This window comes from Rhinopithecus roxellana, chromosome 1 (genome assembly GCF_007565055.1).
Source record: "Rhinopithecus roxellana isolate Shanxi Qingling chromosome 1, ASM756505v1, whole genome shotgun sequence".
Lineage (NCBI taxonomy): Eukaryota > Metazoa > Chordata > Mammalia > Primates > Cercopithecidae > Rhinopithecus > Rhinopithecus roxellana.
Window position 1 is genome coordinate 18,019,671 of NC_044549.1, and position 27,761 is coordinate 18,047,431.

The following is a 27,761-nucleotide window of genomic DNA, read 5'->3' on the forward strand; positions in this document are numbered from 1 at the left end:
TGGAAACATGAATTGGATAAATTTAAACCAAATGAACCATATAGAAACTATCTAGGTTCAATTTTAGTATTTATGCTTTTAGCTTCAGTCCTTGTTTTCTTGAGAAAAAAGAAAGTAGTATCTAATGATAATGTATATATAGAAAATAATAATAACTAAGGTAGCAAGATGTCATCTACTCATGTCCTGAAGATTTAAAAGTTTGCTAAGATGACCATTTATTCAACCATACCCTTTTAGCAAATAAGGTATCATCTGGTCCCCAAAAAAGTGCTGCATTAATTTTTGAGGTCATAGGATACCACCGATGCATTTAATCAGTAATTTACTGAATGGCCGGACTCAGAGTTAAGAGTTGATTCTGTAATATTGAAAGACTAATTGGGACCTCAATATGTTAATTTAGAAAACAAACTGTGTATACTTACTAATATTTATTATAGTGATCTCTCTATAAAAAGTTGTTTTTAATAGGGACACTGACATAGCCTATCCCTGGAAAAGGAGTAATTGCATTCTGATTGTGGGAATGATGTCTATTTTCTGCCAAAAGTCTCTGACATTTACTGAACATATCCAGAAACAGTGGATGAAGGGCATAACCCATAATTGGCTAACAAGTATTTATAGTATTAAAACTAGTAAAATGCCAAATTCATATTATTGGTAATATTCATTGAAAACATACCCTGAAAACGAAATTCTAGCTTTTTGGCGTGATTTCTAGCCCAGCATTTTCAGTTAATCGAGTACCAATGGATGACATGAAATTCTTATGTCTATTCACTGATGTACAATTAACACAATCTGGAGAATTCCGAGAAAGTATATTAGTTTGAATAAATGTTTAAACTTCCTAGACTAATCTTCCAGATTAGCATTCCCCCGAAGTATTTCTATAGAGGATTAGTCCTGTAAAACGCTTTTCAAAAAGTGATTCCTTGGTCAATTAAGTTAAGGAAATGTGCGCGGTATATTACTATCCTCACCACATACAAAGCAAAGTAGAACATTAAAAGCTCTGATAATTCCTTCAGTAAGGAAACTTGTTTGGCTTTTTGCAATCTAGTGTCTCCAAAAGGTACTTGATTACAAAATCCTTTACTTGTATAACATTTATTAAAATCCTGAACATCTAATTTTCTGGAAAATGATTTCCAAGGTAGCAAATGCCTATACCAGAGATGCTCAATTTTTGAAAAATATCTTTGGGAAATATTTGGCAAAACTCTCTCATATATGAAGAAATAAATTGTTTTCTGTATGGCATTTCAGTATGTGGAATATGTAAGTTTTTTCTAGATTTATAGTGTTGACTATTGGAAAATCTATAGGATTAAGTGAAATGGCTCTTTTATGACTATTACAATGTTTATTCAATGTTGTCTTTTGTCCACAACAATAATAATAAGCCAATTATTTTGAGTGCTTGCCATGTGTCAGGCATTAAGTGCTTTAAATGAAATAATATACATATTCCTCACAATCTGAATGTTGGATATGATATTATTATTTCAACTTCTTAGAAAGAGAAACGAAGGAAACTGAGAACTTACTTAAAGTGATGACAGTCTCATGACCAGTGAGTAGCAATGCTGGGATTCAGTCCCAGGTAGCCTGGCTTCAAAGCCCTTATGCTTAATTACAGCACTGTGCTGCCATATGTAGTAAAGCCTGGGCTGACTCTCCTGATTCTCCTGCCATCCCCACTCTTACTCTTTTTTAGTTTTAGACCCTCAATGGTTACTAACATATTTCAATGAAGAGGAAACTTAGTATTATTTCAAAAGTTTGAAACACTTTACTGTCCTACTGACACATGCCAACATGGCAGTAATCAATTCACCCTTTTGAGCCTGAGTCAACAGAATAAACTTTTCAAAGGCTAATTTAATATTTTTTTCTCAAAGTAATATTCCAATATTCAGAGAATTCATGAATATGGTAAATTATTTTTTTTTATTTTAGATAACATGAAATAATGGAAACATCATACTATTTCCCCCTTTTTTGATATTTACAATTTTGCTTGACTCAGCATTTCCAGAACATATTCGAGTATAGAATACCTTCTTCATGGCAAGTATATCAACATCTTGAAGAACACTGTTAAACCCACGCTAAGTTTGGTAAATAAAGTACTGAGTTATGAGCCGTGATATGCTGATGAGTGTTTAAAACTAGCTCTCCCAGGGCAAAAATAATTTTTTAAAGGCCTGATTTGCAGTGTTTACCAAGTTGTGTCATAAACACCTTCATCATGGCTGATTTAAAGCTATCAAAATAAGTTGCTGAAGAGAGTAAGGAAAAGATGGACACAGTAGGTTCTGGCAAACTGATGAGAACTGGATCCAGCTCATCATATCTTTATGAATCTTGACAAAATGTATAATTTCTTCTTTTATGACTGTAAAAGTTAATATCTCTTGATGTGAAGACCATTTTACATAAGAGACCAAAAAAGATAGTTAAGAATTACATTCAAGGGTCTTATTTAAGTATCTTTACTTTATGTGGACACATTGAAAAGTCACATTTGAACCAAGTCACTCCATATAATTATGAACCCATAGACTTTCTTCAGAAATTCCAACATTAAATGCATATCAAGATAACCTATGTCCTAATAACTCTATTTAAATGTATACTCTTATCACAAAAAGATATAACATAGTCTAGAATAAAAGGATGTAGTATGTACTTAGGGAAAAATTACACAGAGATAATCATAGGTTAAAAGAGGTGAAAAGAGGTGAGAAGTTTAGACCAGGTTTGTTTCAAAGGGGAAGCAGGCCCATCTTCACAAGGCTGGCAGGAGAGAAAGAACAAAGGGGGGCATGCTGCACACTTTTAAACAAAAGTGTTAACCAGATCTTTTGAGAACTCATGCACTATCACAAGAACAGCAAGGGGGAAGTCTGCCCTCATGATCCAATCACCTCCTACCAGACCCCTTCACCAACGTTTAAGATTACAATTTGACATGAGATTGGGGTGGGGACAGAGAGACAAACATATCATTCCACCATTGTCCCCTCAAAAATTTCATGTCCTTCAGACATTTCAAAACACAATCATGTTTTCCCAACAGTCCCCCAAAGTTTTAACTCATTCAGACATTAACTCAAAAGTCTAAGTGCAAAGTCTTATCTGAGACAAAGTAGCTCCCTTCCACCTATGAGCCTGAGAAATAAAAAAAAAAAGTTACTTTCCAGAACTGTGAGCTGATTAAACCTTAGTTACTTTCAAGAATTGTGAGCTCACTAAACCTCTTTTCTTCATAATTACCTAATCTCAGGTATGTCATTACAGGACTGTGAGAATGAACTAATACAGAAAATTGGAACAATTTTCTGGAAAAAAAAGAAACAATAGGAGTACAGACACTGGGTAAATACACTCATTCCAAGAGGGAGAAATTAGCAAAAACAAAGGGGCTACAGGCCCCATGCAAGTCCAAAATCCAATAGGGCAGTCATTAAACCCTAAATTTCCAAAATGATCTCTTTTGACTCCATGTCTCATATCCCGGAACATGGTGCAAGAGGTGGGCTCCCTCTTGCATCCCTCTTGCTGCCTTGGGCAGCTCTGTCCCTATGTCTTTGCAAGGTACAGCCCCCTTCTTCGCTGCTTTCATAAGGTGATGTTTAGTGTCTGCAGCTTGTCTAAGCACACAGTACAAACCATAAGTGAATCTACTCTTCTGGGGTCTGGAGGATGGTGACCCTCTTCTCATAGCTCCACTATGCAGTGCACCAGTTGGGACTCTGTGTTGGGGCTCTATCCCCACATTTCCCCTTTGCATTGCCATACTAGAGGTTCTCCATGATGGCTCTTCCCCTGTAGCAGACTTTCTGCCTGGACATCCAGATGTTTCCATACATCTGCTGAAATCTAGGCAGACACTCCCTAGTCTCAACTCTTGCCCTCTGTGCATCCAGTCTTAACACCATGTGGAAGCCGCCAAGGCTTGGAGCTTGCACCTGCTGAAGTAACGGCCCAAGCTGTTCCTTGTCCCCCTTTTAGCTGTGCTGGAGCAGTCACGATGCAAAGTACCATGTTTTGAGGCTGCACAGAACAGAGGGGCCCTGGGCCTGGCCCACTAAACCATTCTTCCCTCCTAGGCCTCCAGGTCTGTAATGGGAGGGGCTGCCACGAAGGTCTCTGAAATGCCTTGGAGGCATTTTCCCCATTGTCTTGACTATTAACATTTGGCTTCTCTTTACTTATGAAAATTTCTGCAGCTAGCTTGAATTCCTTCCCAGAAAATGGGTTTTTATTTTTTATTACATGGCGTGCCTGCAAATTTTCCAAACTTTTATGCTCTGCTTCCCTTTTAAATAACAGTTACAATTCAGTTTTTTGTTGTTATTGTTGTTGTTTTGTTTTTTGTTTTCTTGCTTATGCAGTTGGACATAAGCTTTTAGAAGCAGCCAGACAACACCTTGAATGCCTTGCAGTTTAGAAATTTATTCTACCAAATACCCTAAATCATTTCTCTCAAGATCAAAGTTCAACAGATTTTTAGAGCTCAGGCACAATGCTCCAATTCTCTTTGCCAAAGCACAGCAAGAGTGACCTTTGATCCAGTTCCCAATAAGTTGCTCATCTCCATCTGAAACCACATCAGCCTGCTTTTCACTGTACACATCACTATCAGCATTTTGGTCACAACAATTTAACAAGTCTCTAGGAAGTTCCAAACTGTCCCTCATCTTCCTGTTTTCTTCTGAGCCCTCCAAAGTGTTCCATCATTTGCCAGTTACCCAGAATCAAAGCCACTTCCACATTTTCACGTGTCTTTATAGCAATTCACTGCTCCCATTACCAACTTTCTGTATTAATCCATTCTCACACTCCTATAACGACATACCTGAGATTAGGTAATTTATGAAGAAAAGAGGTTTAATCAGCTTACAGTTCTTCAGGCTGTTCAGGCCTCTGATTCTGGGGAAGCCTTACAAAACTTACAATCATAGCAGAAGGTGAAAGGGAATCAGATACATCTTCACATGGCTGGCAGAAGAGAGAAAATGAGGGGGAAGTTCTATACACTGTTAACAACCAGATCTTGTGGGAACTCACGCACAATCACGAGAACAGCACAAACGAAGTCTGCCCCCGTGGTTCAATCACTTCCTACCAGGCCCCTCCTCCAATATCAAGGATTAGAATTCAACATGAGATCTGTATGGGTACATAAAGCCAAACCATATCACTAAGTTTTCCTTATCCATGTCATGAAGTATCTCATTGATACATGTAAGTATTTCAGTCAGTCTTTCTCATTAAAACTTCAGAGACAACAAAACCATCCACAATTATGCTACTAGCATTGAAATCATGCTTATTGCATTAAAACTGTTGGAGAAGAAAACTTTTTTTTTAATCCTCTTAGCTGAGTGATGTGGGGCCTGCAAATATAACTGACAAAAGACAGGTCAGCAAGCAAATAGATTTTTACTTATATATGTACAAAGGAGTTCACAGAGAAATGGGACTCAAGGAGGGAGTTAGGGAGTTAGAATTGGGGGTTTATATACAATCTTAACAAGGAAAGGGAGAAGAGAACAATTCTTATGGGGAAAAAAAATGACTTTTAAGAAAGACAAATGGGTCCATAGGAGGATGGGTGAGAGATATGATAGTTTTGTGATAATGTGTGTTTAGATGATTTCTTATCCTATTGCTGACTTCTCTTTGGTAATGGGAGGCAATCTTCCTGGTCTGCTAAACTGGGTAGGGGATTTATGACAGCTGAATTATTTGGAAATCCTCTGCTTTTAGGCAGATAAGGGAAGTTTGAGGGAAAAAGATCCTCATCACAAATATATTCTGGAGCCTTTCAAAAATAATCTGGATAATGACATATATTAAGTGTAGAGGCAGTAGGACAACCAAGAATGTAGGGAGATAGTGACTAAAGTAAGGAAACTGATCTGCACAGGTATTCTGAGGTTTTTCCGCAGCACAGCATTAGGCCAGGAAACACCATCATTGTGGATATTTGAAAAACAAAATGTCCAGCAATCAGAGGCCATTTGTTAGTTGATAGCTGATGTGGGCCCATTTTGATCCTGATAGGTAACTTCTCTTTAAGGGAAGATTTGGCTTCCTTAAGAAGCAGGTGAATGGAACTAACAGGCTACAAATACAAATCAAAGACAAATTTATACAAATTAGTATATAAATATTAAAAACTGACCATTGATTGAAATTGGTCTCTTAATTCAAAGCAGAAGGAGATGATAAGAATTATAGCAAATGATATAATTATAAAATTATTAAAGACAGCAGTAGTGCATACACTCAGAATGATGCTCAAAATACTTTAAAACTTTATGGCACAGGCATTAGCCAGTTGGAGCAGTGCCGGCTGAAAATAGTTGATACAGTCATGATGTGTGCTGGTCAGCATTGCACATGTGAGATATTTATATTATCTCATTTTTCAATAACTCCCTTATACATGACCTAATATAACTAGAATATTTAGAGCTAGATGTTGCTGAATTATAATATTTATTTTTGAAATTAATATTACATTAGATTTATTTTTCATACCTACTGTATAAATAACTTATGATAATTGTTAATAATTTCTTGGTTGCTGTAAATGTATTTGTACAAGGTTTAAAAGGTTTTGCAAGGTTTAAAAACATTAAATTGAGCTTTGTGTATTTTTCCTTAGAAATATAATTTAGAACATAAAAAGCAAGATTATATAGCACAACATGTTGCATTTTAAGTAAAGTATGAAAATGTGGCAAAGATTTTCAATATTATTCATTTTGAATAATAGTACATTTTTGGTTTTAAAATTCTTTATAATCCTATAAATTTATGCAATAAATGTGAAGCAATGTTATTTTCAACAAAGTAGTCACAAAAACCAGGGGAAAAAATGAAACATATGCCTTGAATGCTTTTGAAGCTACTGTGAGAACATGAAGTCAAAATTATGAGCTAGCAGCCAACATGAGAAAACACAAGCTTCTTCTCTGCATGCAGTCAGTGATTTGTGAACAACAATTACTAACTAGAGAAAATGAGGGGAAAACACAGGGCTCAGCCAGGTGTTACTTTACCTCAGCGATTTACTCTGCTATTTGATCAGTGATGAGAACAAAATCACCCATATCCTCAGGAAGCCTTGAATGTTTCGAGGCAGCTGTGAAAGCACCTGGCTACTTGTCCGACACAAAGACTACGTCCATTAAGGAAGAATCAAGATTTATTTCTATGGGCTTGAACCAGAAACAATGGCTGTGAATTTGCTGTTGCATTGCATTATTTCTTTAATGAGAGAACAAAAGCCGTTTTGCTGCCCCATTGTGGTGAACTGGCAGGAATACCAGCATCTCCCTGAACTACTGTGACAAGATCATTCAGCATTCCCTTCAGCAGCCAGCAGTATGCGCACTTTCTACCTTTCTGTACCTTCTGGAATATATATATCATATATATGGGGTATATATCACAGAAGGAATTTCATATATATATATATAGTGTGTGTGTGTATAAATTATTTTCCCTTTAAACTATTTTCATAAATTATAAATAATACAGTTATTCATACACACACATATATACATATTGTATTATGTGTATAGCTTCCACTCCCAAAAAGCAATAGAGATAAAAAATGCACATTTTAAAAAGATTTTACAGCTGGAGTGTATAGAAAACATTATATAGAACCCTAGGGTAAGCTGTGATATCCTACAAAATCTATGGAACCCAGCAAAATTTCACCCAGTAGAATTTTACTGATCAAGGTAGGAAAAGGAGATTACAGTTCATGGGATGGAGGACCTACAAGGGTGATGAGAAAGGGCTTAGAATTAGTGAAAAGGTAATTGATACTGGGGCATTTTCAACCAACAATTAAATCATTCAGAATATTTTTGCTTTCGTTTCTCAATCCAAACAATTTTTTAAATGAAACTGTTAAATAATGGGAAATATTGAAAATCCAAGAAACGAACCCAAGGTAGTTTTTAATGTTATACAACAGAATCACAGCATAATGTATTTTATTTTTTGAATTAATACTGTATGTTCAAACTCTCATCATTTTGAAATAACCTTATTTTCTGGCATTACTATTATCATTATTATAATTATCATTTTTGTACTTTTTTACATGAATTCTACTTTCATAATATGCATGTGTATGTGTGTGTGTCTGTGGATATATATGGCATCACATATAGGATTTGGGAGTATTTGCTATTTACAAAAAAAATGGAATCATGTCATACATACTGTTTTGTAACTTGTTTTTGACACTTTACATATTATGCTTATTTTTGTATGCCTATATATACATACTTTTCAAAATGTATTGATTTGTTTCTAAACTTTTTGCAAAATACAACAATAAAATTTCCATGTAAAGCTTTATCCACTCATACTGAAATATTTTAAAGATTTATATCTCTATAAGCTTCATTACTTGGCTGCCTCCTTTCCATAATATTAGTTAAAATGATTTTAGTCATCTACTTATTAATGACTTGTCTGATTATTTTAATATAATTTTTACCTTTAAAATAGCTTTTCAATTAGCTCTTTTTTTTTTTCCTGTACCTGGAACATGATGCAAACTTTTTGTTGAAGAAAATCAGAAATCAGCTGAGGTCCAGAAGTTACAAACCATATTCAAATATAACTAGGATATTGCTACATTTAAAACCTATTTTAAAATTGTCATGTGTAATTTGTATAATTGTACAGATCAAATAATAATACTTCTGCCTGGAAGAATTACTAGAAACCAATGTTCTTGATTTTAATATAAACAGATGTTATGAATGAGGAATTTGTTTAATGTTCAGATGAGGTAGGCCAAATGATTGATTTTTCTTTATGGCCAGGCTAACTTTCTGAGATTTGGGAAAATAGCCTATGTTAAATTCCTAGAAAGTACTGGTACAATCTATATTCTTTTTACTGAAACATGACAAGTAATAATAAGGTCAGAAGAATCTCAGAGTGGTGCAATTTGAGGATACTTTTTTCCTCATATTTCAAAGAAACTGAATTTTACAGAATCTGTCATATAAGCAGTTTTTCAAATGCCTCTGGAACTAAATAATAGTCAGTAGATGTGTATGGTGTAAATTACTGAAAACAGCAGCTAAAGACAAGCTTAACAGTGAACATGTTAAATCACAGTCATAAGACTTATCAAAGAGAAATTAAGACACAGATTATCCTGACAACCTTAAAGATAACTTGTCCGGTCTTACTCTCTGTAATTAAGTGCTGACAGTGCTGTGGCATTTTGATTCATCATTAATACAGTGAATTTTCACTCTGGTCGATACAGATAGTGAGAGTTTTCTGTGCAAATATTTTCACAATTCTTCCACTAATGTCTTGTCAAGCTACCAGCATCTCACTGGCATGGCAGAAGGAAGTAGGAAGAGTGAACAAGTAATTTTACACTCATTGACCAACCTCTCCCCATTTTGCTCCAACTACCCTCTCCAGACTCTGGTAATCATTGTTCTACTCTCTAATTCTAAGAGATCAACTTTTTTAGATTACAAACATGAATGAGATCTTATGGCATTTGTTCTGTGCTGGGTTTATATCACTTAACATAATATCTGGGTCCATGCATGTTGTCACAAATGACAGGATTTTGTTATTTTTATCAGTGAGTATTGTATCATTGTGTATATAGACCATTAATTTGTATCTATTCATCTATTGATGCATAGGTTGATTCAATCTCTTGGCAATTGTGAATAGTATTGCAATGAACATCAGGGTACATAAATTTGTAACATATGAATTTCATTTCCTTTGGCTATTTACCCAGTACTGGAATTGCTGGAAATATCTCCATCTATTTCCAGCCAGCTGATTTTCAAAAAAGACACCAAGAACAAAGACTGGAGAAAGGTCAATCTCTTCAATATATGACACTGCTGGGAAAACAAAATATCCACATGCAGAAGAATAAAACTAGATCCGTGTCTCTCACCACTTAATAAAGTCAACTTAAAATGGATTAAAGACATGAATGTAAGATGTGAAACTATAAACCTACTAGAAGAGAACATAGAGAAAAGACTTCAAGACATTGGTCTAGGAAAGGAATTTTTGGATAAAACTGCAAAATCCCAGGCAACAAAAACAAAACTAAACAAATGGGATTATGTCAAACTAAAAAGCTCTGCACAGCAAAGGAAATAATCAACAGAATGTAGAAAAAACCTGCAGTAATGGAGAAAATGTTTGTAAACTATGAGTATGAAAGAGATTAATATACAAAGTATATAAGGAGCTCAACTCAAAAATGTAGTAATAATGACCGAAATAATCCAATTGTTAAATGGGCAAAGTATCTGAATAGATATTTCTGAAGAGAAGACATACAAATAGCCAACCTATATATGAAAAAAATATTAAACATCATTAATCATCAGGTAAATGCAAATCTAAACCACAATGAGGTATTACCTCACCCAAGTTAGAACGGCTCTGATGAAAAAGATGAAAAGTAACAAATGATTGCAAGGATATAGAAAAGGGGGAACTCTTATACACTATTGGTGGGAATGTAAATTAATACAGCCATTATGGAAAGCTGTATGGAGATTCTTCAAAAAATTAAAAAGAAAACTACCACATACCTTTCTTACATAAGGTCATTTGTGCTTACTTTGGGCACACCAGATAATCCAGGCTAATTCCCTACCTCAGAATTCTTCATAAAAACTGCAAAGCCTCTTTGCCATAAAAAAAAAAAAAAAAAAAAAAAAAATCACAGATTCTGGGAATTAAGATATGATATGTCAGAGCTATTACTCATTTTATTACAGTTGTTATATTGGTTTAACATACTACAATGTTATTTTCAAATTCAGAAAGAAAAAAAGGAAGAACATAAAGTAGTAACAGGCTGCATATAAGTCTCACATGTATATTTCAAACTCATAACTAGGGTTTCAACCACATGCAGGAAATAGATAACGTATATTACCATTAAATTCTGTTTACAAGAAAAAAACATAAAAACAAAAGCACATGAGACAGATGTTCTTAGGAACTATTGTGATATCTAAAGCACAAAACATTTAAGGAACATTTCCAAAACAAAATATAGGTCAGAAGTATTTTGAAGCATGTTCGCAGGTTTCAAAAAATGTCAACGTGATAAACATGTATCACATCTACGGAATTTCACAGGTAAAATTGTCGTGTTTGATTATACTGTTTCCTTCCTGAGCATACACAGAAAGAAATACTGTCCTGTGTTTTTGCTTTGCAATTATACCCATTAGTTCATTAGTAAAGAGAAAGGAAAAAATTATATAGTGTTAACATTTTGTTCTGGTTTGTACTTTCTGGTCTGTATTATTTATTTTGTTTTAGTATTATTCTTGATTGACATTTCATTGTGTGTGTATATATATATATATATTTCCATTAAAACACACCTACACACACACACAGCCCTGTCCTAAAAGAGGCACAAGGAAGAAAATAAAAGAAAAATGTAAAGAAATAAGGCAATAAAAAGCATTTTAAAAAGTAAATGAAGAAAGAAAAGAGTAAAGAAGGAAGGCAGGGGCATAGAAGAGAAAAAAAGAGAGAAGAAAAGAGGATGATAGATGAAGGAAGGTGAAAGAGTTAATTCTATTTATGCTGAAAGTTAGAACCTAGGACCTAGTTGGAAGTTACAGTAAGACAGTGATTCCATATGACGTCTTTTCAAACAACTAGAGGTTTACAAAAAGGAATGGATAGCCTTGTTGAATAAGATACTCATTAATGCTGGAGCAAAAAATGGATAATAAGTTATCAAAGAGTGTCAAGGGATTTTCTGGATTGCTGGAAAAATAAATGACTTATAAGGTCTATCTTCATACTAAGATTCTCTTGTGTAGCATTCACTATTAAGATTTTCATTGTCACAGCATGTGTATAGGAGTGTGCTCTCATTCTTTGTCTATCTCACTTTCTCACATAAGCATGCATGTACACACAGGGCGTGCACGTGTGCACACCCCGATAGGCAAACCTTAATAGATCTAGAATGCTTATAGATGACTGAGAATTAGCATTATTTAATACAGTTTTAGAAACATGACTTTATAACCCATAAGTATTAAATTTTCAAAATAATGCATATTTGTATTTATCCATAGTGTAAATTTGAATAATAGTATTAGGAAAATTTAAAAATAACATTTTCAAAGGCAACAAGGATATCTGTGACATTATTTTATTTCTTGCTTTAATTTTGAGCATAGATTCTAATTTTGAACTTATTACACTAAATTGGAATTCATTTTAGGAGAAAATGTAGTAAAAAATGTGATTTTTCAATTCTTTCTCAGCACTTCGATTTAATATTAAAATTTACCTTCACATCTCTTCATTAAACAATTGCTCAACTCTTGAGATATTTAAAATTCTTATCTTTAAAACAAAGACAATTTCCATTCCATTTATGAGATTGAAATAAGATAAATATACATGCTATAAAATAAATATTTAATAAAAATATTGTCTTGAGTGCAAAATAGCTAACTAGACTAATTTATGATTCCTTCAGGTATCTCCACGTAAGCATAAAAAAAAATACTCATCTAATTGTGAATGAGGCCTCTGTTGTTAACTTATTCCGCTGTATATTTTTTTCCTTCAAATTTTTGTTACATAGTGTTTGGAAACCTATTGGAAATGTAGTCATCAAAAAGGTTTATATTTAAAACCATTTCAGCAGTCTGTTCAATCTTTTTCTTGAAGGTCAAAGCTAAGATTTTGAAGACTTAAATAAAAATGTGTATCAGAAATAAAATTCTGCTGAAAACTATCCTGAATACATAATTCTTACTCAGGGAATATTGCTTAAGCCTTCAAGTTATTCCATCAGCTTCTGATCTGACAAACTCTAGATTTTATTTTCCTGCTTTTTTTCCCCTGACTTTTTAGCATCAGAGATAAAAATCAATAGTTGCTCTTCTGTGTCCTAAAATCAGTTTTCCTCATATGGAAAATAAATGTATATACTATATTTTCTGCTTTGTATTCATTAGTTCGAGTGTTACCACCATATGTCAGACTCAAATGTTATATAATCCTGGATTATTAAGAAAAAAATCATTAAGTATATTCAAAACTAACTATTTAGCTTTCATATATGGAAGCCTCATTTTAAAATAAAATTCTATATACCGTTGGCCTCTGTGAACACAGAAAATCCAACATTTGGGGGTGTATATTGACCTGTAAATTGTTTCTCTCCTCTCCTCCAATTCATTAACCATTTAAAGTGTGAGCTTAATATATATTGATTCAGTTCTTGCATAGTATGTCTCAGAATATCCAAGTTATATGAAGCAGTTTTCTTAATAAAAATTTAACAAAATAAAAAATTTGTGCATGAAGTGTGAAAATTCTAATAGGAAAGTATTGGAAATTTCAACATTGATTTCATTAAGTATACAGAATGGAGTATTTTAGCAATTAAAATAATAACGACAGATACTCTTTCAAAATATGGAATTGGCTTTAGTATGCATTGTTAAAAATAAATAGAATTTTGTAAAATTATGTACATTTTATAGCTATGTAAAATATGTATATCAACATATGAAAGGACTGTGCAAAAGCAAAGAGATTTTAGGGTTTAGCATATTTGGACCCTGAAATCCATTTTTATTTATTATTGTTTTATAAAAGTATAGGATGGAACTCATAAAATTTAGGTGATGTAGGTGTACTATTAATTGCCCACTGGAGAACTGTAAATAGAAAAATGGTACCTATATTTTTCGCAATAGTCATTCTTTTATGCTGTGGCTATAATTGAATTTCTTTTAAGTTTTGCAAGGATTATAGTGCTGACCTTGAGTGCTAAATCATTATGAAGCAAAATGTAAATTACTGGTAGTATTGCTTTAGACATTGTACATTAAACTGAAAATTAACCATAAGATTGTATACATGAAGATGACATTTTCAAAAATTGTAATGAATTGATATGTTTCAATCAACTTCTAATTTGTATGATTTCCCTTCAAAGTTATAATTTATCCATAAAGCATGATGTAATACATTATTACACTATAATTGAAGAATGTTAATGCAGCTTCCAACAGGGACAAATTTATTAAAGGTGGTTTATTAAGAGCAAATGTGTCTTAATTTATATGCTAAATTATCTGAGCACTTTTTCTCTTCCTTTTTTAATGAATTGATTGAGATTTAATTACCGAAGATGAATTGGATACAACTTTATGTAATAATATTTTCATTTAAATATCTTCATTTGTTATGCCAAAAATAGTATATATGGTTGCAACATAAAGAACATATCTCAAAAACTTGTTTTCTTTTGAATCACTAAATTGTGTTCTTTGGTTACCCAAGAGTAGTCTCTTTGTTTAATGTAATAGTGAGAATGAATTTACTAAATACGTACACTTTTTCCATTCATTTTATTCCTTGTCAACATAAAAGTATAATATTTTGGCCTAAAGCTCATAAGTTCTTTTTTTATTTTTAATTGATGCATAAAAGTGGTATATATTTTTAGGGTGCAGTGTAATATTTTGATATATGAATACACTGTGTAATGATGAAATCAAAGTAATTAACATATACATCCCCTCACACATTTATTTTTTTGTTTGAAACATTCAAAATCTTCTAGCTATTTAAAAATATACAATAGCTTATTAGCTATAGTCACCTACAGTGCTGTAGAACACTAGAAGTTATTCCTCTTACCTAGCTGTCATTTGGTATTGCTTAGCTAACTTTTCTTTATCCACTTCCCTCCCCTTCCCAGCCTCTAGTAACCATTATTCTATGCTCTACAATAAGATCAAATATTTTAGCTTTCACAGATGAGAAAGAACATGCAGTACTTATCTTTTTGTGACTTACATATTTCATTTAACATAATGGCCTCCAGGCTCATCCATGTTGCCATAAATTACAGAAATTCCTTCTTTTTAACAGTGGAATAGTATTCCATTGTGTGTATATTACACATTTTCATTATTTATTCATCTGTTGATGGAAACTTTGATTGCTTCCATATCTTGGCTATGGTGAATACTGCTGCAATAAACATGATGTGGGGGGGCTTAGAGTTGGGGGGGATATCTTCAACATACTAATTTCATTTCCTCTCGATATATACCCAGTAGCAGGATATCTGGATCATATGATAGTTCTATTGTTAGTTTTTGAAAAGCCTCTATACTATTTTTCATAATGACTGCACTAATTTACATTCCCTCTGGCAGTGGATGAGTTCCATTTTTTCTGTATCCTTACCAGCACTGGTTATTTATTTTCCTTTTGATAATAGCTATCCAAATGGAGTGAGATGATAGTTCACTGTAATTTTGATTTACATTTTCCTGGTGATTAGTGATGGTGAGCATTTTTTATATATCTATTAGTTGCTTATATGTCTTCTTTTCAGAAATGTATACTTAGATCGTTTGCCCATTGTTAAATAGGATTATTTGTTTTTTGTTGAGTGTTTTGAGTTCCTTGTACAGTCTTGATATTAATCCATTATTGAATGATTAGTAGTTTGCAAATATCTTCTCTTGTTCTACAGGTGTTTGTTGACTCTGTTGATTGTTTTCTTTGCTATGCAGAAGCTTTTAGTTTGATACAATCTCATTTGTCTATTTTTGCTTTTGTTTTTGTTACCTATGCTTTTGAGACCTCTTCATAAAATGATTACCTGGACTAATGTCCTGAGGCATTCCCCTAGTGTTTTCCTCAAGCAGTTTTATATTTTTGAGTGTTACATTTAAGTCCTTAACCTATTTACATTGATTTTTGCATATAGTGAGAGATAGGTATCTAGTTTCATTTTCTGCATGTGGATGTACAGTTTTCTCAGCACCATTTATTGAAAAGTTGCCAAAAACATATTGAGGAAAGGAACGTATGTTTTTGGCATCTTTGCCAAAAATCAACTGGCTACAAATGCATAGGTTTATTTCCGTACTCTCTATTCCGTCACATTGGTTTTTAAATGTGTTTCTATGACAGAACCATGCTGCTTTGGTTACTGTATCTTTGTTATACATTTTAAAGTCAGGCAATGTGATGCCTCCAGCTTTTTGTTTTGTTTTGTTTTTCTCTCAAAACTGCTTCAGTTATTTTGGATCTTCTTTGTTTCCATATACATTTTAGGATTTGTTTTTTCTATTTCTGTAAAGAATGTAATTGTTATTTTGATAGGGGAGGTATGGAATCTAGATTTCTTTGGGTGGTATAGTAATTTAACAATACTAAATATTTGAATCCATGTCTTTACATCTATTTGTTTCCTCTTAAACACTGTTTTATAGTTTTTAAAACTATATGAACTATAGGATTTAAAACTATATGAAACACTGTTTCATCACTGTTTTATAGTTTTTATTATAGAGATTTTTCATCACCTTGGTTAAATGTATTCCTAGATATTGTATTTATGTATTGTTGCAGCTATTTTAAATGGGATTGCTTTGTTGATTTTTTTTCAGCACATTTATGACTGTTGTATAGAAATGCTACTGATTTTTGTACGTTGATTTTGTATCCTGCAACTTTTCTGAATTTGTTTATTAATTATAAGAGGTTTTTTGCTAGAGTCTTTACATTTTTCTGTATATAAGATCATGTCATCCTCAATTAGGGAGAATTTTACTTCCTCCTTTCCAGTTTGGTCACCTTCTCTTTCTTTCTCTTGCTTAACTGTTCTGGCTAGGAATTGCAGTTCTAAAATAAATAAAAGAGTGGCAAAAGTAAACGTCCTTGTATTATTTCAGTTCTTAAAGGAAAATCTTTCAACTTTTCCCCATTCAGTATGATGTTGGCTGTGTATTTGTCATATATGGCCTTTATTGTGTTGAGATACATTCCTTCTATACCTAATTTGTAGAAAGTCTATATAATGAAGAGATGTTGATTTTTATCAAAATTTTTTTTTGCATCTGTTGAGATAATTATATTTTTGTCCTTCATTCTGTTGATATGATAGTTAAGAATTGGTATTAGTTCTTCTTTAACAGGGTGGTACAATTCACCAGTGAAGCCATTGTTCCTGGTCTTTTCTCTTTTGGGAGACTTTTTACTACTGGTTCTATCATGTTACTCATTATTGGTCTGTTCAGATTTTCTGTTTCTTCACTGTTCAACCTTGGTAGTTTGTATGTGTTGAAGAATGTATTCATTTCCCCTAGGTTTTGAATTTGTTGGCATTTTGTGGTTTATAACAGTCTCTAATGATCCTTTGTATTCTTGTGGTATCAGTTATAATGTCTTCTTTTTGTTTCTGGTTTTATTTATTTGGGTGTTCTTTCTCTTTTTGATTTCTTTCCTGATTTGTTTATTTGGTAACTCAGAAGCATGTTGTTTAATTTCCATGTGTTTCTGTATTTTTTGAGGTTCATCTTATTGATTTCTAGTTTTATTCTATTGTGATCAGAAAAGACACTTGATATTATTTCAGTTTTTATAAACTTCTTGAGACTTGTTTTGTGGCCTAACATGTGGTCTATCCTGGAGAATGTTCCATGTGTATGAGAAGAATGTTTATTCTGCAGCTGTTGGATGAAATGTTATGCAACTATTAGTTAGGTCCATTTGGTCTACAATGCTATTTAAATCCAATATTACTTTTTTGATTTTCTGTCTAGATAAGCTGTCTAATGCTGAGAGTAGGGTGTTAAAGTCCCCAACTGCTATTGTACTGGGGTCTATCTTTCTCTTTAGATCTAATATTTGCTTTATATATCTGGTTGCTACAGTGTTGCGTGCATATATATTTACAGTTGTTACATCCTCTTGCTGACTTGATACTTTTATCATTATATAAATGTCTCTTTAAAGTTTCTGACATAAAGTCTATTTTACCTGATGCAAGTGTTGCTTTTTTTTTTTTTTTTTTTTTTTGAGACGGAGTCTCGCTCTGTCTCCCGGGCTGGAGTGCAGTGGCCGGATCTCAGCTCACTGCAAGCTCCGCCTCCGGGGTTTACACCATTCTCCTGCCTCAGCCTCCCGAGTAGCTAGGACTACAGGCGCCCGCCACCTCACCCGGCTAGATTTTTTTGTATTTTTTAGTAGAGACGGGCTTTCACCGTGTTAGCCAGGATGATCTCGATCTCCTGACCTCGTGATCCACCCGTCTCGGCCTCCCAAAGTGCTGGGATTACAGGCTTGAGCCGCTGCGCCCGGCCAGGTGTAGCTATTCTTGCTTATTTTTGGCTTGCATTTGCATGGAATGTCTTTTTCCATTACTTCACTTTCAGTCTATTTGTGTCTTTACAGTGAAATGAGTTTCTTGTAAACAGTACATAGTTGGGTCTTGTTTTTTTAAGTAGTCTTGTTGTGTCTCTACAGTCTATAGTTAGGGCTTATTTTAAATAGTGAAATATCTGAGTGCTTTTTCTTACATACCACATTATTTCTGTTTTAGCTCACATGACAAACTTTCATTTCCTAGTGACTTCTGTAATTATCTCTCATTTTAAGAACATATTCTAGTCCAAATAAAATGTTCCCATTGAACAGCCAGAAATAATTTTAAATATAGTTTCTAAAGACCTTATTTCCTTAGAAAAACCAAACTTGTCATTCTTACAAATTTAAGAAAATACTTTATCCTTAGAACAAAAAAGCAACCTTCAGAAATAAAATGCCAAACTTTTAATACTTAATACTTTCTTAGAAATTGAAAGTATGACAGAATCAATTTTTCAAATCTAATTCTCACCTGTGATTGGTACATTTAAGTAGATTTCTGAAAATGAATTGGAAAGATATAATGAGTTTATAATGTAACTTCTAACTTGGAGTTTTTATTTACCTTAATATAGCTGACATTTTTTATATTTTTTCTCCCACAGGAGGAAAAAATCTAGTTCTCAATAACAACGTAATTGCTCATTTGATTTGTACTTTAATATGTATATATAACAGCTTCAAAATTATAATACCAATACTAACATCATCAACAATATCATTATTAAAACAGTTTAATAATTGTTAAATAAGAAAATGGTTTTTCTTAATTATTAAAGCACATCCCATTGATATTTTTGTCAAATCAATGTGTTTAAAGCTATGTTTAACAGTTCCCTCTTGGAGGCTGCATCTTCAATTCTATACAGTATTCTTCATTTTGTGATTCTGTTAATTTTTCAAAATTGTTCTTAAAATTATTTTTAATCACTTATAATATTTTTACCAAGGCAAATATATATTCACAGATGTCCAGTTTCTAACCTTGTAGTGTTTATCCTATTGCCTTTCACCCCTTAAGGGAAACCATTATAATTATTTGTTATTCTTAGATTTATCCTTACATCGTTTTTATACATTTTTCTTCACCTTACTTTCTTCAGTTAAAAATATATTCTGAAATAACTCTATTCTAGTGCTTATAGATAGCCATAATTCCTTTTTACAATTTCATAATTCTCTAGAGGATGTAGCATAGTTTTTCAACTACTCCCTTATTGATGGGCATTTAGATTGTTACAGCCTTTAGAAATAAATCTCCAGGAATAGTATCGTAAATATGACACTTTGTATTGTGCAGTATATCTCTGAGAGAGATTCCAAAAAGCCAAAGTGTAAATAATTACATAATTTTTGCTTTAAATCTTTAAGCTTCCCTTCATAAGAGTTGTATCATTTTGCATTACCACCAACAATGTGGTAAAGTGTTGTATCCTATAGCCTAGCTGACAGAGTGTCTTACCAAATTTTTTTCTTTTGCCTATCTGTTATGTGAGAAATGGCATATCTATGTGTTTTAATTTGGATTTTATTTTTTCTGAATGATTGTTGACTTCTATGTCAAACACTGCTGTTTTTTTTTAAATTAGAATACTTAAAAAGTATTTTCTAAAAGGTGTAAAGAGAAGAATCTGAGATATATATATTTTAGTTATATATTGGAAGCTTAACACAGATTAATTTAGAATTATAATATATAGGAAAATAAAAAGACATGATTCTGAAAGTAATTTCTAAACTTAAATATTTTAATTTTATTCAGTGTCACAGAAACTATGCAAAAGAAATAATCCTCACTTTCATAAACAATCATTTATTGCAATTATAAAGATTATAATATAAACCTTTATGAAGCCTTAAAATGTCTACAGGAAAGGGAGAAGCCTATAAATGATCTTGCAATTTCAGAGTTTGTTTTTTCCTACAGTAGATTAATATTTGATAAAACATAAGAGCCAAGTGTATTGTATTTCATGTTATAGCTGAAGACCAAAACCATTTTAAAGAAAAATATCCTCCCCTAATAATACCAAAGATGTTGAGTTCTGGCCCTTATTCTTGGAATATCTGAGTTTTTCCTGTGTTCCCTAAGAGTGTTCCTCAATATATTTAATGCCTTATTTGGATTGAATAGAGCATATCCTAAGGCTATCTTATTAATCCGCCTTAAATAAATGGTGTCCTCTTCAACAAGAATTTTATTTTCCTTGGAAGAGAAAATATTAAAGAAAGGTTAATGGAAAATGATTCCTGCCAATTAATTCTTAGTTATTTTCTTTCCTTTCAGCACCTTCCCTGATAGGTGTGGTAAGGAAGGACTGGGCATCCCAAAATAGCATTGCCCTATCATGGCAAGCACCTGCTTTTTCCAATGGAGCCATTCTGGACTACGAGATCAAGTACTATGAGAAAGTAGGTCTTATTTGGAGCTTCCTATAACACTACACATATACGCATATATATGTATATATTAAGCATGTCGTTATACTGTATTATTTTATTTTAAACCCTGTTCTTCTTTGGCTTAACCTCATACCTTCTGTTTCTTTGAATCCTCTCTAACTTACTATTCTGCTTGTAACTTATTAATTAATTTATCTTGTTTTGTGTCATATTAAAGTAGAAAATGTAAGATGTTCATTTCTGTCATGACCTACTCTAGAGAGTATCATAATATTGTAAGAAGTAGTAACTTCTTCAATTTATTCAATTCAGTTGACAAATCCTTATTTATAATAATGGAACCCTTATTTCCATTTTTGTCATACAAAATTGTTCTCAATTAGTATATTTCCCCAAGTATATACTTTATTCCCTTTATTATATTCACGTTCTTTATGCGTTTTTCTCTCATTCCTCACCATTATGATATTCTTGGCATAAATATTACAGCAGACCACATAGTCAATTCTGATATGTCTTACTGTGTTAATACTACTTCTAGAAATTTGCAAAGGGAATGTTAAATAAAAATTTTAATGAAAAAATTATATGTAATATCCAGTGGTATATTACAGTGAGCAGGAACATCTTGCATTTCTGTACCTTACTAGAAGCAAAGGAAATCATAAAGGAATTTAGTCTTCCTCTGAAGAAATTGAGGGCAAGAGGAGAAATAGAACCCCACTTTCTTAGTTTTGTGGTGCTATAACAGAATACCACAGATGGAGTAATTTATAATAAACAGAAATTTATTGACTTATGGTTCTGGAGACTAAGAAGTCTGAGACTGAGGTCCCAGCATCTGGAAAGGAACTTCTTGGTTAGTCATCCCATTGTGGGAGGGCAAGGCCAGGGTGAGAGAGAAGCAAAAGGAAGCCAAACTCATCTTTTTATTAGGAGCTTACTTCTGCAATATGAAACCCACACCCTTGGTGACACCAGTCTTGCAGATGAAGCCATAACCTTCATGGCCTAATTACCTCTTAAAGGTTCCATCTCTTGATAGTGTTATAATGACAGTCAACTTAAAACACAAGCTTGGCGGGGACATTCAAACCATAACACATAGCTTCCTCTATTCTGCTTCAGAGTAAATCTAGGTTTGATAATGGGAGAGGTAACTTAGTAGCATAGCTGTATCCATTTTTTGTTGCTCTAATAGCTTCAGCATTATGTAGTCAATTAAAAGCTGTCATTATCTTTAAGTGACATAGATAAATCCATAGCCTAAGAAAGGACAAATTTACTGAGTTTAAATTGGAATACAGATTCTGCAAATTATCTTGGCTAATATGTGCTCAGAAATCTGCTGGACTAGCCTTTCAAATGTTACAGCCTATAGCACACTGTCACAAGAAAACATATATTTTCTGTTGACTGGTTTAAATATATTTTCATACACTCAAAATTTCTGACTATTTAACAAGCAATGTGCATATATATACAAGCAACTTTTCAGAATCAAAATATTTCTCTGTTTTGTAAGGGTTATATTTTACACACAGAAAATCACTAATGTTATAATCGTTTATACCTTATATGTTTGAGGATGAAAATAACTTGCAATATTTCTAAGTTAGGATAAATCATACAGATTTAATAGAAAGAGAAGCACATTCATCCAATCAAAATTTTAGAAATCAATATGATTCTAAAAGATAGTAATTAACATAATATTTATGTTCATTCTTATATGTACAACATTTGGCTTTATTACATAGGTTTTATTTTAATGATGGAATAGGTAATGTTATGAAGGAGTTTATTTTGTAAGAAAATAGCAATAACCCACTACTAATGGATTAAACATGGAGCTGGAAGTCAAGGATTTCTAATTCATGTTCTGAGTCTGCCTCTCATTATGCTTATGGCCAAGAAAAAGTCAATTAATCCCCCTATGCCTCAGATTTCATATTTACAACATGGAAATAAAGATATCAACGTTTTTGGTGGGTTGTAAAAATTAGGTATAAATAGACCTAAAGATGAATAACTCTAAGTTAGTATAAAAATCACTTGAGCAAGCATTAAGGAAATATTTGGCAAATAATACAACATAGAATCAGAAAATGATAGCATGGGAATTATGTACAAACTAAATAAAATAATTGTTCTTTCATATATAAATAGACAATATATAAGCAACCAATCAAAAATGTTAGAATGCTAAAATCTTTCAGAGAGAATGTAAAATGATAGCATTGAAATTTTTACCTACTTTGACTTCAGATTCTAACTGTACATTTTACATATCTGTATCTATGACATGGTTTCTCATTCCAAGCAAAGATTTATAACTTATAACTATGGAAAATTGCAATAGAATTCAGTTTAAAGTGCTAATTTCTTACTTCATTAGTAATCTAAATATTGTTCAGTAAGAAAAGATAAAAAAGAAATATATATATATATAAACATATAATTTCATTTTTGGGACACAAATATTCTCTCATGTTTATATTTGTCTATTATTATGTAAGTATAGAGAAATACAGAATAGAGTAAGATGCACACTGGTCTGTTTCAAATTTTGCCTATTTGGGAGAGTGAGGGAATGAGGTATTTGGACAGAGGCAGAGAAAACAGAGGAAGGTAGCTAGTATAGATAAATATGGATGAATGGATGGATCCTAAATAGCTTTAGTCTGTGTCTTTACTAGTTGTCTGCCCAAAAGCAGATCCAGAGACAAGTATTTGTATGCAAATGATTAAGCAAAGTCCCAGGGGAACCGGCGAAAGAATGGGGCCAGCAATACTGTGAAGGAAGGTATCAATCAAACTGAGTGACAATGAAGGAAGCTCTGGATTCTAAATTATATCTCAGAGTTCATCTTATGAAAACAAAGAATCTGGGCTTCTCTACTCTGGCTTTAGTCAGTTATTGGCTACAGCCTTTGGTGTAAGTACATATATGGTGTGCAAAAAAAATTCGTGGGCACTTCTCGTTCTCTGCAGTGGCTCCAGTAGCCCGAGTTTAGGTTCTAAAGAAGGCTACAGGTACAAGCTCTTAAACACGAAACACATAAGCTGGCAAATGGAAACAGGAACATGTAAAAGTGATCCAAGTTGATTTGCTGGAGCACTAACTATTAAAAAAAATAGCTAAATTCTTAAAGAACTATTGGAGAATTAATGCTTGGCTCATTGTACTATTTATATACTCTTCAGTCTTTAATATTGGTGCCATGTTGTTAAAAAATTGCATTTCATTTCAATCAGTTATTCTGTATTGCTATACACATAATTGATCCACGAAATATCCGTATTTACACAATTCTTTGAGGAATTCATGCTGTTTAAATTTTTTATTTCAAATGCATTTTTCTGCAAATCAGGAAGTAAGTTAACCTGCTTGGAATGTGAAGTGTCTGCAAATACCTGAAGTTAAACAACATACTATTGTTATCAGTGATCTTTGCTCAGAGAGTGCGATATTTTAGAAAAAAAGCACTGGTCTGAGTATTCAAATATTTGAGTTTGGCTCAGATCTCAGCTTTTATAGTTCTGTTTTCTCATCTGTAAAATAAGGACCTAGAAAGATCTAGATCTAGGTAATCTTTTACAGTTCTAGCTATTGTCAAATGCTAATGTTTGTGTATGTACTGTTATATAGATAAATTATCTTAATGTTATCCCATCCCTCAGATAACTATGGTTTTTCATTGAAATCTACTGAAATTACACACACACACACACACACACACACACACACACACACACTCTTTAAAATACCTCACCATAGAAAGCGGTATTCTTAACATCATAATTATATGTAGAAATTAAGACCCTGGCATTATTCTCTTTCTCTGTGTGTGTGTGATGTGTCTGAGTGTGTCTGTGGTATGTGTGTCTGCATGTTTGTTTATTAAGAGTGATATGTGAGAAAGAAAACATATTGCTTTGTGGGTTATAATTAGTTAGATATTCCTTAGTCAGTTAATTACATTCCCTAATTTTTAAGTCAACTTTTCTTTTTCATACTCAGTCTTTCTTTTTTTTTTTTTTTTTTTTTTTTTTGAGACGGAGTCTCGCTCCGTCGCCCAGGCTGGAGTGCAGTGGCCGGATCTCAGCTCACTGCAAGCTCCACCTCCCGGGTTTACGCCATTCTCCTGTCTCAGCCTCCCGAGTAGCTGGGACTACAGGCGCCTGCCAACTCGCCCAGCTAGTTTTTTTTTTTTTTTTTTTTTTTTTTTTTTTTTTTGTATTTTTTAGTAGAGACGGGGTTTCTCCGTGTTAGCCAGGATGGTCTCGATCTCCTGACCTCGCGATCCACCCGTCTCGGCCTCCCAAAGTGCCGGGATTACAGGCTTGAGCCACCGCGCCCGGCCCATACCCAGTCTTTCATTTTCCTTTAACTCAAGTGAATACAACTTGACTATGAAAAGGCACTTTAAAATAATAAGAGAAGTCAAGATAAGTTACAAAACTTTTTATTTTTATTTTACTTACTAATAATGCTTTTCTCCAATAGGCTCTCCAGTAGTGCCCATTCTTATAATGAGGGAACTGAGATATCATCTGCTCCCAACTTCTCAGTCTTCCCCTTCAAAACAGTCCAAACCCTCTTCTATTCATATTGAAGAGCAAGCATACCCTTTGCTTTGTTCGTTTTGTGATGCTATACCATAATATCTGAGACTGGGTAATTTACAAGAAACAGAAATTTATTTCTCACAGTTCTAGAGGCTGGGAAGATCAAGGTGCCAGTAGGCTTGGTGTCTGGTGAGTGCCCCCTCCTCATTTCCAAGATGGCTCCTTGAATGCCATATCCTCCACAGGGGAGAAATGCTATTCCTCACCCAACAGAAGAGGAGAAGAGCAAAGAGAGGGGAAGGGGAGGGCCATACTTGCCTTTTCATAAAGCACCAATTCCACCCAAGAGGGCATAGCCTTCATGGCCTAATGATCTCTTAAGGGTTCCACCTATTAATACTGTTACAATGACAATTAAATTTCAAAATGAGGCCAGGCATGGTGGCTCATGCCTGTAATCCTAGCACTTTGGGAGGACGTTCCAGTCATAGCACCCTTCTCTTATCTGTGTCCCCTTCTGTCCTTAACCTTTGTGTTCACATTCTTATTTTTCCTCCTGTGCCCTGTTTTCCTTTCTCCTCCCTGCTTTTCCCTCTTTCCTTCCCTTTTTTTCTCTGCCCAAGCAAGGCACACTTCCTTCTCTTGCTTCTTTGTTATTTCATTATTCTCTCAGTCCGTTTGGGCTACTATGATAAAAACTAATAAACTATGTGGCTTATAAACAATAGACAATTATTTGCCATAGTTTTGGAATCCAGGAAGTTCAAGACCAAGGCGCCAGAAGCTTTGGCATGGGGTGAGGGCCTATTCAGGTTCATAGACAGCGGTTTTCTCACTGTGTCCTCACATGGCAGAGGGGAAGGGAGTTCTCTGAGGTCTCTTTTATAAGGGCAGTAATCCCATTCATGAGGGCTCTACCCCCAATCACCCAATCACCTCCCAAAGACCTCACCTCCAAATACCATGACCTTGGAAGTGATTATTTCAACATATGAATTTTGGAAGGACATAAACATTCAGACTCTAACAGTTATATTTACCAAGATTAGTCTTAATCAGAATTATTTATTTGTGGATCTGGACTCCCCCCAGTAGTTTACGAGTCCCTGAAGAAAAGAGGTGATTTCAACCCTCAATCCTTGCCTAACACAGCTATTTCCTTTCAATAACATTCTAGCTGAATTATAAAATTCTCTCTTTGTTCAGAACTCATTCCCAGGAAATTAAGATATCATGCAGCCACTGTAAAATTACTTCTAACAACTTTTTTTAAAGGCAGAAAAAAAGAAAGAAAGCCAGCAAGACTTTCTGTTTCTACCTGTTCATAAGAGAGACCTATATACATATGTCTATCAGCTGAGAGACCATTCTGTTAAGGACAAGAATGTAAGCTCATGAGGGCAAGGATTTATTTTGTTCACTTTCCTATCCTTAGTGCTCAGAGAGGCACGTAGATGGTAATTAATAGATACCGATTGTTGACCGATTATATGCCAGGTAATCTTTTAAGTTTTTTGCAAGGACTAACTGATTTAATCCTAACAACACATGTTTGAGGAAAATAGTGTTATTCTTCCCATTTTACAGATGAAGAAACTAAGGCACAAGAAGGTTAAGTATCTTTACCAAAATCACACAGCCAGTAAGTGGGTGTTAAAGCTGGCCATCCTACCTTACATCACAGCGGATGTCTCAGAAAGTCAGTGCTTTCTGCTGATGCTGATTTTCTAGGTTCCCTGAGGCCAAACACTTCATTACTCTCTCATGCCAATTTTGCATCTGCAAAATGGTAGGAATGAAACATACCTATCTCACCAGGGTGTTGTACAGCTCCACTAATTATCAACTGGTAACTCATTTTGCAAACATGAATCCCCTCATATCAGTTCATTATTCTCACATCCACTATTTTAAGACACCATGACTGTTAGTCTTTTTTTCTCAAAGTATTCTTGTTAATTTTTATCACAGTCAGCAGTTTTTAGATTTTAAGAAGACTCATCACGAAAAAGGTAGCATTTCTTATATCCAGATGGCCAATAATTATTTATATGAAACGATGAATTAATATAACCTGCACGTGTTTCACCTAGTTCACAGATTATAGAAAAACTATCTTTGCTTTTTAATTAAAAATAAATAATTTTGTGACACTGAGGACTGTATTATTAAAACTGTAAGGACATTTGTGGAAAGCTTTTCATTATGGGAAATACCTTTATCAATCAGGGAAGATTTAAAGTAGCCTCTTTTAAAAGAAGGTTGAAATCTTGGTGTCTTTTCTGAAAGTCTCATACTCCTCAATATCACGCTCTGCAGAGTAAGTCTTTTTTTTCTTCCTCCCTAATCCTCTTATTCTACTTTCTCAGTATAGTTTTTCCACAGATAACAACCTAATAATTACCCATCATTTATCTCAAGATAGATAATCAGTAACATGCATCTTTGTATAAAAATATATAAAGCAATTATTGTAACAATAATCAACATAAGAAAGAAAA

General features: G+C 33.5%; 1 protein-coding gene across 1 annotated transcript in view; it reads left to right on the plus strand.

Annotated features, from left to right (window-relative positions):
- EPHA6 (EPH receptor A6) overlaps positions 1-27,761 on the plus strand; it is a 955,335-nt gene that overhangs the window by 565,273 nt on the left and 362,301 nt on the right. Inside the window, exon 6 of the mRNA XM_030938295.1 lies at positions 20,573-20,697. Within this exon, the coding sequence (XP_030794155.1) occupies positions 20,573-20,697 (125 nt within the window). The remainder of the gene's footprint in view (positions 1-20,572; positions 20,698-27,761) is intronic.